Consider the following 15,624-nt stretch of genomic DNA (forward strand, 5'->3'; position numbering starts at 1 on the left):
TCTCTCTCCCTCCCTCTTTCTCCTTTATCGCGGCCGCCAATACCACCCTTGTTGCCTTTCCACCACTTCGACCGGAGGTGTGTGTTGAGAAACCAGTACTGGCTGCAGTCATGACCTTCTTTCTTGCAATGGTTACACTTGCCCATCTCGCCTCTAGGGTTAGGTTTTTGGGTTTGATTTTGATTGCTAGACAGAAAGGCTTGATTCTCCGCTTTATCACCGGATTGTGTGTCTGAGTTCATTGCGGACCTTCTTGATTCCTCTTGCTCTAACAGTGACACAATATCTTCAAGAGGTGGAAAGGAATATCCGAGAAGAATTTGTTTACGGATCTGCTTAAAGCTTGGATCCAGGTTTGCAAGAAATTGAAAAATTCGGTCTTGCTCTTTTCTTTCTTGGATTTTGTCAGCACCTATTACCTCTGGTTGGTGGATGTATAATTCATCCCATTGTTTTTGCATTTCTCCAAAGAACTGAGTGATTGGTTTCTGGTTTTGTTTGTTTTCGATGATATCTTGTTTGATTTGAAATATGTGTGCAAAATTGTTTTGTTTTCCAAACCTTTGTTTGATTTTTTGCCACATCTGTGCTGAGGTATCTAAGTACAAAAATTGTTCACTAAGTCTGGGTTATATGGAATTCAAGATTGAGGTCATAATGTTACTGCCAAATTTCTCCTATGCATCTGAATTTGTAGATGGATTCTTTTTATCACCTATGACATACCCATATGCACCTCTACCTTTGAGGGCTATCGTTGCTGCTCTAGCCCATGGAGGTAATTTTTGCCATTGAGAATAATACCTGTTAATTTTGTTGTGGTATTGTCTTCCATCGGGGCTGACCCGTTTTCTGCCATTATTGCCTCTGGTTACTTCTATCAGTTTTGAGTTTTCTGAGTTGTGGTTATGTATCAGTTACTGGTATTGATTTCTCTGCTCTAATACCATGAAATGTTTTAGAAAGAGATGATGAAATGAATTTGTATATTGATATCTGTTATACTACAATGGCTGTACATATATAGGTTGTTTGTGAATATAGCCATTATACAATTTCCTAATATGTTGGATTCTGGATGTTGCCTAATTACAAGGATTTAATTAGCTAGGTACCTAATTTAGCTCTGGCAGCTGTAATTTGAATGCTAGCTGATCTATTTCCTAAACCGGCCTATGATGATCTTCTGAGGCCTAATATCCTATTTCTCAACACATTAAACTCTGTTTTTGCAAAGACAGCCTAGAATGAATAACTATAAAACTTGGGCTGATTATATAGAAAACAACCTAAAATTATATAATCCTGGACAGCCCACATTTCGAACTTGGATTCTTTTTGAGCTTTAGTCTTTTGCATTTTTTTTTCTAATTTATTGAATGTGTTAATTAGGATATTAATATTTTCAAATAGAAAAAATATCCCAGATCATGTCTTTCGATTATTACATATATAAGAAATTTTTCTTTTCATTTATCCATTATCTCATAACATTCATATATCGGTAAAATTCAAACAAGATACACTAAAGACTGGGAAAATCTCATAACATTCATCCATTATACAAACACAGAACAGTTATGCAATATATATACTTCACAACAAGATTTCATTTTTTTAATCTAGAACAGTTCTTAGTATTTCTGATACATCGCCTTGGATTTCTCAGAAAGCTATGGAAAATAATAATACGCTAACATTAAACCGCACCAAACTAGCACACCGTGTTGATGCGACAAAGTTCACATCCATAGATCGATAAATGGCATCCATAACGTGACACAATTTTAAATCTGTTCTACACCTAAAGTAAAGATGCCATCAGTTTGATCTCTTCAACGCTAACAGCACCATCACCGTCCCCATCAAGGCATGATATGATCTCCATGCAGTCTTCCAAACTCGCACCGCCGACCAAACTCAGTACCTTAGCTAATTCCTCTCCATCCACCATTCCACCAGAATCTGCTGCTGGGCCCAGAACAGGCACTGCTGCCTCAAGCAAATTACCTAGCCCATCAAGGCCCAGTTCACCGGCATTCATCACATCGAGGAAATCCTCAATGCTGAGTTGTCCATTCTGGGTCCCACTGGCATGTGTTATTATGTCTTTAGCCTCCTGCTCTCCCCTGTCATGTCCTAGTGATGAGAGGAGGCCCTGGAGTTCGGCAGTGTTGATCAGGCCATTGCTGTCTGAATCAAAGGCCCGAAAGGCTTCCACCAGGCTGTTGATGTAGCTCAGATCCTCGAGATTGATGGATAATGGTTGGGTTTGGGATAGATTGGAGGAGGTCATTGGAGATGATTATAACTGGTATATGTGAATTATTGTGACTTCTGGTGGCATGAAGCCTGCTTGCAACGCTTTAATAGGCAGTGGGAGATAAGAGAATATATCTTTTGAGTAACTTTGTGTCGACATAAAGAAAAATTATTTGAGTATCTGATTCTGTTTCGTGTCTTATTTGTGCTCCTTTTATATCGGATTCAAAGAGGAATGGACTTGCGTTATAGCAGTAATTGTTTTATTTTTTTAATTTTCCCATAGTAATTACTACAGTTAGATCTAGCAAAGAAACAATTTTTTAGCTGTCTCAATTAACTAGTATGGAATGGGATCATAAACAAATAAATGGATAAAATCGACAGATAATCTCCTTCAAGCAATTATCAAAACTTGTATCTTTTTTGTGCTCCATTAGTTAACCCTGTTTTCACTCCATTAATTGTAATGATTAAGTGGAGATAAAAAAAAAACCTAATTAACCTCGAAACATATCCAAGAAAAAGAAAGTTCTTCTTGCAAAATAGATAAAGGAGAAATTCCAACTCAAAAGGGAAGCTAAAATGCAAGATAACAAGATACCTCACATCAACATCACTCAACTATGCTTCAAAATTAAATGATTTGTGCATTAGAGCATCTTCATCAATGCAATTGATTAGCAATTGCAAGACAGTTGTCAAATTGAAAGCAACTACTAATTGCAAAATAAATGCATTCATAAAAGAGTAGTAATTGCAAAATTTTATTTTTTAAAGAATAGTAACTGCCAATTTTCTTAGATGAAAGTGTTTTTGAAAGGGTTCAATATTTTTGAAAGCTTTCATAATATGAGTACTAATTGCAAAATAAATGCATTCATAAAAGAGTAGTAATTGCAAAATTTTACTTTTTAACGAATAGTAATCGCTAATTTTCTCATATGAAAGTGTTTTTGAAAGGGTTCATAATATGAAAGCTTTAAAATTTTGAAAGGGTTCAATATTTTCAAAAATAGAAATGAAACTGTCAACAAGAACTTTGCAATTGCATTTGCAAGCCATTGGAGATGCTAAATGACAAGGACTACCTCACCTCTAGTACCTAGTTGGTAACTTGGTATGACTGTGGTTTGGTGAAGTAGCTTCTTTTGAGGGATCCTAACTGAAACACAGCTAATCAATTTAAGGTTTACTAGTTCAATTGTTCAAAGGATCCCCACTTACGAACATTAGGCAACTACAGATCACGGTGTGCTTTGTAATTAATATGGCGCGAGTGGTGTAGAAGAATTAAAAAAAAAAAAAAAACGAGCTCAACTGTGCATATGCTTCAAGAGGAGATCAGGAACGAGTACTGCAGTTGGTTTGAAGATAATTGAAAGGCAACGATTATACAAACAAAAACAGGAGCTTAACATGTAATATATGAGCTAAAATCCGTAGTCAGCTTTCTTTTCTGTTTTCAGATAACTTACATTTCTTTTCTGTTTTCAGATAACTCTCTCTCTCTCTCTTTTTTCTATTGTTCTTGTAAAACTTGTAAATACCCACAAACTTTCAATATCAATAAAAACTGAGGGCTTGGTGGCCCTCTTGTTTCTTTCAAACAAAACAAAAAAAATGGTTCAGTAGTCACATGGCAAGGTAGAAGTCAACCCAAATGGTCATGATATCCGTTGGTAATTTATTTAAGGTAATACGTTTAGATCCTACAAGTGGTAAACTATAACTTCATCCATAGAATTTCACCAGAGCTGCTTCTCACCATATAACTCCAAAAGGATTTTTAAATCCACAGTAAACCCGTCGGACTTCTATTGCGAGTTGCCATAATTATCTTCTTCCAATAAAAAACTTTACATAAATTTGAAACTACCAAAGAGTATCTAACCTATATATCTTTCATGAACAATGTCATTATACTAAAAATAGCCCTAAGACAAAATTTGAGATTTAGTTAAATTGTTCCCCTAACGAGCTTTTGTATAAGAAACTCATATAACCTCTTTCTCTAGCTTGAGTACTGCCATAAATGCTTCTTGTGGTACATCAACCTTGCCAATAGCTTTCATTCTCTTCTTTCCTTCAGCCTATTGGTATTTAGTTATTTACTACTATTAGAAACAATTTATTTTTTAAAAAAAAACTTAAGATGGTAATAACGTAATAATTAGTACAAGGTCAAAAAATGACCTGCTTCTTAAGCAACTTCTTCTTTCTTGATACATCACCCCCTAAAAATATTATAAGTTAGAGAACTTTCAAAACTATGCAGAGCTAGAGTAGTAATACATGAACATATTAAAGCCTAAGCTAATACAACCAGTCGAAGAGAAATACAACCTACCATGCATTTGGAACTGGATCTTTAGTTTTAATGGGCTAAATCTTTGTTTGGATAGTGTTTCTCAATTTTAATGGGCTGGTTTAGTGGTTCCTCATTTTGTAGACTATTTGTTTCCATGTCAATGACAATAATGTAACTATACATATATAATGTTTTGCTTTTTGAGCAACTATATATATTTTTCACTGTTTTATGGGGATGCAAGTAAGAGAGTCATAATTACCATAACATTTTGCAAGAACATCTTTCCTTATGGCTGATAAAGATTCACTAGCAATCACCTTCGAACCGATACATGCCTATTAATGGTACCAGTTCAACAATTATTAGACATCATTTTTGCCACAATAAAGTTTTCCTGTCTACCCGCCCCCCCCAAAAAAAAAACCATCTTACTGTGTGAACTCATTAAAAGATGACAAAATTACCCCTCCTTTCTTACTCCTGAAAAGATAAGCAAGGGTGCTATTGGAATTTGTTGAAGCCACAAAAGAGCAGTGTTTATGATTAATATCTAGGTCCATAAGCAATATTTCTGTGATTTTTACAGTCTACCATATTCTTCTTCTCCAAGGGCATGCCTGATTCTTTGAGCATTTGCAGGATTATTATTCTCATTTTGACAAAAAAAGGAAAAGAGATTATGCAAAGCACGCAACTCCAGATTTCTCATGGATAAACTATCATTCCAACAGCTCCAACTAGAAAGAACAAAATAAAATAAAAAAAACATTTATTTTGGAAGGACAAATGTAAGGCTACTATTCTTATTTTTGGTAGGATCAAGCAGTTTAACACATTCTGATCTATAATAATATTTTGGTAACTTCACACTAATATTTCCAAATAATAAAGAGCATAATAAATTGGTGAAAATAATCTATAATCATGAAAAGTTATAAAAGAACATCACCTGTATAGGCACTTTAAACAATTGTCGGGGAATAAGTTCTTTTAGCTTCTGTGTTAGAGCCCTTCCAACAGAATATGCCTGGAAAAATGTACAAAAGTAACAGTCACTTCATTGGATTTGTTTCAGTTTTTTTTTTTTTTTTTTCATCTCAGGAACAGCAGGGAGTTCGACTTAATTCCTATGGTTTGGATAGCAGAGTCCTGTTTTTCCATGTGTGAATAGCAGGAGATTTGGACCTCACATCATAACAGTATTCATGTTTTAAGGTGAACATTCACAAACACCCCCTTCTAGTTCCTATCAAGGATTGCAGTACTAAGATGATGGAATCAGTGCAACACCAACATGTAATTTATTGCATAAGTAATGACCCAATTTTGTGTTTAATTATCATTTCTTTGAGATTCTTTTTTACCATTGTACACGTTGAGATTTTTGTTACATCTTTGGTGAAGAGATTCTCTTTTTTCCCTTTACTATGAAAACTTTGAATCTAAACCACAAACAGTTTAGTGATAGAATGAATATTTCATCTTCGTCACCTTATCCTTGTGTACGATTGTAGCTAGTGGTTCTACAGGTTCACCGTTTATTTGAACATCGAGCTTCACTAGATTACTTTCCCTATACCTGGTAAAACAATAATCATAACAAAAAAATTACAAAGAAAATTAAAGGAATTTAAAATAAAACAAATTCAAAACAATAAGCAGATACCCAATGAGTGAGTATTCCATGCTAGCATAGCCCTTGCTTCTAGACTTGAGCTGATCAAAGAAGTCCCCAACCATCTGTGACAATAAGATATTCAGTCTAGGTGTACTGGACCTTTCTCTTATTAAAGCCAAAGAGTTCCTAATAAATACCTCTGCCAGGGGTAATTCATATACAATGGAGGCTCTATATTCGGTAATATAATTCATTTCTTTGAAAATGCCTCTTCTATCTTGCCCCAGTTCCATTAGAGCTCCTATGTAATCTTTTGGCGTCAGCATTTCAACCTACATTAGTACGGAAACCTCATAAATCCTGTGTACTACCTCCTTTCCTCAGTTACTACAAAGGTTCAAGAACAATGCTCCTTCCTCATGGTTTATATGAGAATATATCCACATAAATAAGGAAGAGAGAAGTTGCAATTGTATGTTAAAGAAGGAAAATAGAAGAGGGTCAATGTGAATCACTCATGTCCATGTCTAAGAGGGGCACTTGAATATCCAACCAGCCATAGGTTATGCATGATAATTTTTTAATGTATCAAAGGCACACATATAAATCATCTTATACACAATGCCATATAAACCACATCATCAATCTCAGACGCATGCTTTTGTAGTATACAGAATAAAAATTTGACCAGAAAATGAATGCTAAACAGTATATAATTAGATAAAAAAAGTACTAACCTTGACGTATGGTTCTTCAATTGATTTTAATTTTCCTGGCTCTGGCAATAAAGAAGGGTTTGAGATCTCAATCTGAAAAGTTGAATGCAACAATTTAAATAAAAACAAAGAAGTTGTCTAGGAATGATAATATAATTATGATCTGAACAAATTACTGTTTCTTCATTCGAGCAATTGACTTTGTAAACCACACTTGGTGCCGTAGTTATCAGATTCAAGTTGTACTCTCTCTCAAGTCTTTCCTGAAGGGTAAAAAAAGAAAATCAAAGGTGCTTAAATAAATGGTTTGTTAAGGGTTGGAAAAAGAAGTAGCACTCAATCCTTCAATTTATTTCAGTTGTTATCTTTATACTTGTAACAGAATATTGGACCTGAACAATCTCCATATGAAGTAACCCAAGGAAACCACACCGAAAGCCAAAACCCATAGCTGTCGAGTTCTCCGGCTCAAACTACAATACCACAAACACCAAATTGAATATAAGCTGCCTAATTACATTAGCAAATGATAGTTTACCTTCAGAAAAAGGTATACAGTGTATAAGTATGACATGACATTTTGATTCAAAGAACTCTTTATTTGCTCCTTTACTTTTAAGACCTTCAAGACCTTTTATATACATGATATTTTCAATGCTACAAAATCGATCCCACTTTTGTTCTGAATATTCATTTGGCTTTTTCTTCCTTAACCAAACAATAGACCCATAATCAATATGTTTTACAACCTTCAAAGCTGCATCATTTAGTTGAAGCTTTTCCAATGAATCACGCAAATCAAGAAACCTATTGAGCAGTAAATAAAAAATGGTGAATAAAAAAATCAAAGAATAGCTAATGCAATAAGAAATGAAACTAGGCCCCTAGTGGTTTCACAATGGCCAGACATTAAAATCATGAGAAATATCATGTAAAGCAAATGTTATAACAAACATTGACCATCATCACAGTACTTCTGAACGATGGTCAAATAGATCTCAACTGGTTCTATCCCAACTTTGATGTTTACAGCTGGTTCTCACCATTTGTTAATTTGGGGTCTGATTGAATCACACTACTCACTACACATTTTAATCCAGTGCAAGACCAAAGGTGAAGGGGAGAAAAAGAAGAAACAGCAAGGTAAAGCACTCAGGTACATAAATCCCAAATCAAACACGGTACAACACTGATACTATGACCTACCAATACTGAAACATCTCTGCTAGTTCATTAATACCTGAACTAGATATATATACCCAGATTTGCATCAGGCATTATGCAGTCCAAAAAAAAGAAAGAAAGAAATACTCACTGATCAGCATCAATAGGGAATAAACCACAAAAGACCACAGGGGTAGATTCTGCATATCCTGGTAAGGAGCTCTCTGCCTTTCTATTAAACAAGGTGATTGTGTCACCAACCCTTGCATCAGCAACAGACCGAATAGAAGCAGAGAGATAGCCCACCTAATGACAAATTTTTGTTAAAAGGTAATGTCAAGATGCAAATTAATCTTGAATGTTGAGAACAATTAGATTCAACATTACCTCACCAGCATAAAGCTCCTTTACTTCAATTTGGTTGGGAGACAGTACTCCTATTTCATCTGCAAAGTAGTCCTGTTTATTTTGCAGAATACCTCAGTTATCAATTCTAATGTAATTATAAATGTATGAAGAGAATATTGTATATATTGACAGTATTGGTACATGAAAAAAGAAAAGTGTCCAAACCAAAATACCACAATAAAAGACCTGCTAATGACCGTATAAAAATATTGGCATGATGATCAGAAAGCTATACACATACAAATAAAGGCCAAGCCGTGTCAGTATATTGGCTAAAAATGTATATTTCACAAAACTTGTATACTGAGTCAAATGAAGCGTCAGAGGCACAAAAAGTAGTTCCATATTTGCCAAAACATTTGAGAAAATAATAGTATGTTTTGGGGTCATCCAAAATTTTTTTAGCACTCCACAGGTAATTTTTTAAAGTCTTTTGAATAAGAAAATGTAAGAAACAAAGGAAAGTACTACCTTTTCACTGGCCATGAAATGTACCTTATCACCTTTTCTTATAGTCCCATCCACCACCCGAAAATAAACAATAACGCCTCTATATGGATCATAATAACTGCAACAAATTATACATTTCAGAAGCCTGCTTATGCAATACTCCAACAAAAATAAAAGTTGCATTTTATGTGGTTTTATTAATACACACAAACGAAGACAACAAACCATGATAAAGCATATTTTAGATAATCTTCAGAGAACTTGATAGAGTACCTATCAAAAATAAGAGCCCTTAAGGGAAGGGAAGCAGTGTCTTTTGGTGGTGGAACGTTTGCGACTATAGCATCCAAAATTTCAGATATTCCTATTCCCTCCTATATAGGCATACATTAAGTAGAAAAAAGCAAAATAACATTATTACTTATTTATGGACAACAGAGGATAATTACATACACAAAGACAAAACTGACCTTTGCTGAGCAGTGTATTGCATTACTGCAGTCCAAGCCTATAACCTGAATAATGTTTGCAGGTTGGTCATTTGTACAAAATAAATGACAAATAAAATAAAAACTCGACTATTTCAAATAAAATTGGAAACCTCCTCAATCTCACGAGAAACACGGTCGGGATCAGCACCTGGCAAGTCAATTTTATTCAAAACCTGCGAACCATTAGGAGAGAGTTATTTGGTATACAAGATCTTTTGCATTATATACTTGGGTTCTTTCTCTTTCCTTCAATATATGATGCAATCAGTGGGGAAAAAAGATATAAGAATTTATTAGATGACTCCTTACAGGAATAATTTCCAGATCATTTTCCAAGGCCAAGTATACATTGGCTAATGTTTGAGCTTCAACACCCTGAAAATTTTGCAAATGATCACAGATACTGAGACTGCACAATATCACAGGAACTTCATTTCACAGAGGAAAAAAAAGATGTCATGAAAACTTACTATTGAGAAAGAAAAAATTGCACCTGGGATGCATCAACTACAAGAAGAGCACCTTCACAAGCCGCCAGTGAACGAGACACCTGCAAGAAAATAATTAATGCTGCTGCTTTTATAAATATATGTGAACTTTTAGTAATGGACCATGTATTGACGTAGTAAAGATTAAAGACACCTCATATGAGAAGTCTACATGTCCAGGCGTATCAATTAGATTCAAGCAATATGGCTCATTGTTCACTAGATGTCGCATTCGAGCTGCCTAATTAAGAAAAAAAAAAGTGAAAAAGAGCAACAATTACTATCAACTAATATGGTCTCTTAGATCAAATATTTTGCTGCATTTGCAATCAACACCAACCAATTTTTGGTTCCTTGCAATTTGCAAACTAGATTCAAGCAATAACCCCAAGATTAAGACAAACAAAATTAGTATAGTCATGTACATCATCAGGATTTAACTGAATATACTATACTACTGCATAAGCTGGCAGTTGAGTGCTGGTTGCAAATATCTCAAGGATAATCGGTGCTTGTCAAGTATTATTTACAAAGATATAATTCTTCATGTAATATAAAAACAAGCCCATTCAGGTAAAAGATGTATACAAGAACGCCAAGTAGAACTCACTGCATGCCCTGGAAAGCCATAAAAGTGGGAACATTTCCACAGAATTATGCATTGAAGTACCCCCAAATCAAAGGAAAAGAGAACAAAAGGCAAAAAAAAACTAGCTGATAAATTCAAATCTAGCTTACTTGCAACTTAATAGTGATGCCTCTTTCCCTTTCTAAATCCATATTGTCTAGAAATTGCTCCTTCATCTCTCTCTTTGGTACGGTGCCAGTTAACTGCAGTAGCTTATCGGCTAAGGTTGACTTTCCATGGTCAATATGCGCAATAATAGAGAAGTTTCTTATATTCGATATAGGAACCTGAAATATTTAACAAAAAAAAAAAAAAAAGCATAAGGAGAAAAGGTAACTGTGGTGATCTTTCTTGTTATACTCAAACAGTAACAAGCTTGCCAAATGTCAGAACAGACATAAACAAAATGTTGTCATGTCACAAAAAAGGTAAAAGCAGTAGTAAAATGAAATAGGTTTTGTTGATAGCAAACTCATTTGACAACCAAAACAACTGGCACAATGCTTATCAAGATTAAAAAATTAAAATCCGTAGTAGTAGATATGTTCTCTAATTTAGATAACCTGTGTTTAAAGTTCGATCCAATTTGAAAGCAGAATGGTCGTGCATCAAACCATTTGAAAAATTAACGATTCAATTTTATCAGCACTTGATTGATGATGAAGCAATTCTCATATGGGGTGAGCTTCTATACATGGTCTATCTAACAAAATGATAAAGAACACATAATAATTTTAGTTTTCAATTTCAACAGATTTCGACAACAGTTGTCCCAGTTGCCGATTAAGTTTGGTTGTCAGTATAGCCCTTATCCTGGTAAAATCCTATCCATTATGCAGAATTGGACAGAGCACAGAAGTGGGGTTAGTTCCTATCAAACTACTGTTGGATTATTAGAACATGACCTGCTAATTAAAACAATTACTCTAGGGAGAGTAAATTTTTATTTCCAGCTTAAAAATTAAATACAAAATGGTAATGTCATGACACAAATCCTCCAGGAATAATTGCATTTTTCATACCCAGCTTGAACTGAAGAAAAAATATAAAATAAGGAATCTCGTCTTGTATACACACAGTACTTAAGGTACATATTCCAGCAGAACTGCCAAATCATTATTTACAATAGTTAATAAAAAAATAACAAATTCAGACATTCAACAAAGGAGACATAATACAAAAAAAATACAGTATTATTGCAATACCTTGGAGAGACGCTCTTGTCCGGGATCAACGGTGGCCGGACCAGCATCTGTGACAGCCCGAACGGAGGAGATTTTGCCACTTGGACATCTCCAAATAGGAGAGAGTGACTGGTTTGGGATGAGAGGTAATTGACCCAATAGGATGGTGCTAAAGCGCGCTTTCGCCCGTATAGATAGAGAGTGCGAGCTAGGGTAGAGGAGAGGTGAGAACGAACATGAGGCGGAGGTTGTCGCCATTGTTGTTTCTCAGAGTATCATAGCACTCTCTCTTATGCTATCCTGTTATGTAAGGTCAAGTTGAACGAGAGAATTACTAAGTTTCTGGCTAGCATACGCGCGCAATTTTTGGGCCACGAGAAGAATATATGACCACAAAAGAAACGGAGAGAAAAAAAATGTGGCGTCTGTTTCTTTTGGGATCCATGAATACGAAATGGACCTGAAGGAGGCTAATTGGGATTTGGGCCGGGGATTGTATGGGAAAAGACGTATTATCTTTTAGTCAACACACATACAAATTTCCTTCTAGTTTTTCTGTTGAGTGAGTCTATGGTACTATGCATATTACGGGTTGTTACCGTGCTACAGCTCTATATTCGAGTTTTTAAATTCTAACGGTCGATCCGAACCGTTCATCTTGTTCTCCATATTAATATGTGTTTGGAGACCAAATTTTACATTTTTTGAAATTTTTTTACTATTTTTTACTATTTTTTTAGATATTTAGAAAATCACTTGATCTGAAAATTCTGGACCATTCAAAAACAGTGATTTTCAATAAATCTAAAAAAATAGTAAAATTTGGTCTCCAAACACATATTAATATGGAGAACAAGATGAACGGTTCGGATCGACCGTTAGGATTTGAAAACTCAAATATAGAGCCGTAGCACGGTGCCAAATCCTAATATGCATAGTATCATAGACTCACTCTTTTCTTTTTATATAAAAGTTTATATTTTTGTTTTAAAATTAAGAAAGGAGAAATAGCGAGTATCGATAGTTTCTCAATCTTTGCTCCCAATTTGCCTAAAAGTGGAATTCACTGCCTCAGACTTCCTCAATCTATATATAAGATCCCCTAAAACAAATTTATATATAAGAAAAAAAGGAGAAATAGAAGCATTGCTACGACACACTCATCGTTAATACTAAATCATGGCGTATCTACTAGTTGTGAAACGTCAAATCTCAAGTCCGAATGGAAATCACGTCCGTTCATCTGAAAAAATTAGTGCTCCCAGCATTTCGAATTTCGATTTTTTAAAGTTGGCATTTTAAAATAATAAAAAAAGTTGATTTACCATGATTTTCAAAAAATTTGAATGTTAAAGTGAACATATAAACCTAATTTGTGAATCAGGAAGGATCGGTTGTTCGGTACAACACTAATACAATACTCTAATTGAAGGTCTTTGAAGCACACTAGGGCTGTAAATGAGCCGAGTTTGAGCGAGTTACCTCCAACTCGAACTCGATTCGTTTAATAAACGAGCTAGCCAACTCGAGTTGAGATGATAATAACGAGTTGTAGAGCCAACTCGAACTCAGCTCGTTATCAACTCGAGTTGGCTCACAACTCGTTTAACCAGTAATAGTATTACAACACAAGTTCAAACTTAGCTCGTTATCAACTCGAGCTGGCTCACAACTCGTTTAACCAGTGATAGCATTACAACACAAGTTCAAACATATTTTACACAAATCTCAAAGCACAAATAACAATCTAGAGATTCGGATTTGATTATTTTGGGATTTATTGTGACCAATACTATGTAACTTTATGTAACTCGAGTTATAAATGAGCGAGTTGGGGCCAACTCGAACTCAGCTCATTTATTAAACGAGTTGGCCAACTCGAGTTGTAAATGAGCCGAGTTAAACGAGCTGTAAATGAGCGAGTTATGAGTTTGAGCTTTTTTACCCAGCCCTACAGCACACTAGTAGTGCCTCTAGATGGCAAGAGAAGAGGGTGCATGGTTGTAACCCTAGGCCTTTGTAGCACACTAGTAGTGTCTCCAATTGACGAGAAATAACTGGTCGCAACCCTAATACAACACTACAATTGAAGTTTTTTTCATCACACTATTAGTGTCTCCAAATGGGAAGGAAAGAATGTAGTTGCAAACCTAATATCACACTCCAATTAAAGATCTTTAACCCACTCTAGTAGTGTCTCCAAATGGAAAGTGAAGATGGTAGTTGCAACTCTAATACAATACTCCAATTGAAGGTCTTTGCAGCACTCTAGTAGTGTCTCCAAATAGAACGAGAAGATGGTAGTGGCAACCCTAATACAACACTCCAATTAAAGATTTTTATAATACTCTAATAGTGTCTCCAAATGGCAGGGGAAGAAAGTTGTTGCAACTCTAATACAACATTTCAATTGAAGGTCTTTGTAGCCTCAGTCCAATACACCAATTGAAGGTATTTGCAACACACTATTAGTGTCTCTAGATGGCAAGAGAAGATGGCGGTTGCAATCCTAATTCAACACTACAATTGAAGGTGTTTGCTGCACTCTAGTAGTGTCTCCAGATGACAAGAAAAGATGGTGGTCGCAACCCTAATACAACACTCCAATTAAAGGCATTTGCAGAACACTAGTAGTGTCTCTAGATTGCAAGATAAGATGATGGTTGCAACCCTAATACAACACTCCAATTGAAGGTATTTGCAGCACTCTAGTAGTGTCTCTATATGGCAAGAGAACATGGTGGTTGCAACCCAAATACAACACAACAATTGAAGACCTTTGCAGCATACTAGTAGTTTCTCCAGATGGCAAGAGAAATGGGTGATCGTAACCCTAAAACAACACTGCAATTGAAGGTCTTTGTAGAACTCTAGTAGTGTCTCCAAATGGCAAGGGAAGTGGGTAGTTGCAACTATAATACAAACACTCCAATTGAAGGTCTTTACAGCACGCTAGTAGTGTTTCCAAATGACAATGCAAGAGGGTAATTGCAACTCTAATACGACACTCCAATTAAAGCTTTTTGCAATATTCTAGTAGTGTCTGCAAATTGTAACATAATAGGGCAGTTGCAACCCAAATAAAACACTCCAATTGAAGGTCTTTGCAGCACTCTAGTAGTGTCTCCAAATGGCAATAAAAGATGGTGGTTGCAACTCTAATACGATACTCAAATTAAAGATTTTTCCAGCACTCCAATAGTGTCTGCAAATGGTAAGAGAATAGGGGAGTTGCAACCCAAATATCGAATTGAATGTCTTTGCAGCACACTAGTAGTGTCTCCAAATAGCAAGAGAAAAGAGTGGTTGCAACCCTAATACAACACTCCAATTGATGGTCACACTAGTAATGTCTCCAGATGGCAAGAGAAGAGGTGGTTGTAACTCATGTATAACACTCCAATTGAAGGTCTTTGCAGCACACTAATAGTGTCTCCAGATGGAAAGAGAAGAGGGTGGTTGCAACTCTAATTAAACACTCCAATTGAATGTGTTTGTAACACTCCAGTAGTGTCTCTAGATGGTAAGAGAAGAGGTGGTTGCAACCCTAATACAATACATCAATTGAAGATATTTACAGAACACTAATACTGTCTCCAGATTGCAAGATAAGAGGGTGGTTGCAACCCTAATACAATACTCCAATTGAAGGTCTTTGCAGCACTCTAGTAGTGTCTACAGATAGTAAGAGAATAGAGCAGTTGCAACCAGTGTAATAAAATGCGGTTTATGCGACCGCATATGCGGATGTGGTCAGCAACTGTATAAAAAATGACTATGCGCATAATGCATTCCAACTAAACTTTTTTTAATTTAAAAATAAATCCAAATTATATCAGATCCTGATAAATTTATTAAAAAAAATTTGAATCAAATCCGTTCTTAAACGAAATCCAAATCA

At 35.4% G+C, this 15,624-nt stretch overlaps 2 protein-coding genes across 2 annotated transcripts; both read right to left on the minus strand.

The window, feature by feature from the left end:
• Window positions 1-1,592: 1,592 nt before the first annotated feature.
• LOC144569741 (putative calcium-binding protein CML29) lies at window positions 1,593-2,497 on the minus strand. The gene has a single exon (XM_078320210.1). The coding sequence runs from the start codon at window positions 2,294-2,296 to the stop codon at window positions 1,805-1,807; it is 492 nt and encodes a 163-aa protein (XP_078176336.1). The 5' UTR covers window positions 2,297-2,497; the 3' UTR covers window positions 1,593-1,804.
• Window positions 2,498-4,094: 1,597 nt separating this feature from the next.
• On the minus strand, window positions 4,095-12,071 carry LOC144569742 (Small GTP-binding protein). The gene is made up of 22 exons (XM_078320212.1): window positions 11,745-12,071; window positions 10,650-10,826; window positions 10,066-10,152; window positions 9,917-9,973; window positions 9,733-9,798; window positions 9,534-9,596; window positions 9,403-9,447; window positions 9,206-9,306; window positions 8,954-9,050; window positions 8,462-8,533; window positions 8,226-8,380; window positions 7,660-7,717; window positions 7,303-7,383; window positions 7,087-7,173; window positions 6,932-7,003; window positions 6,392-6,526; window positions 6,243-6,316; window positions 6,068-6,155; window positions 5,526-5,603; window positions 4,836-4,911; window positions 4,459-4,499; window positions 4,095-4,355 (listed from the first exon to the last, which is right to left on the minus strand). Exons 1-22 carry the CDS (start codon window positions 11,979-11,981, stop codon window positions 4,260-4,262), a joined length of 2,043 nt encoding a protein of 680 aa, XP_078176338.1. The 5' UTR covers window positions 11,982-12,071; the 3' UTR covers window positions 4,095-4,259.
• Window positions 12,072-15,624: the final 3,553 nt, after the last annotated feature.

The sequence above is a fragment of the Carex rostrata genome, chromosome 18 (genome assembly GCF_964058835.1).
Source record: "Carex rostrata chromosome 18, lpCarRost1.2, whole genome shotgun sequence".
Classification (NCBI taxonomy): Eukaryota; Viridiplantae; Streptophyta; class Magnoliopsida; order Poales; family Cyperaceae; genus Carex; species Carex rostrata.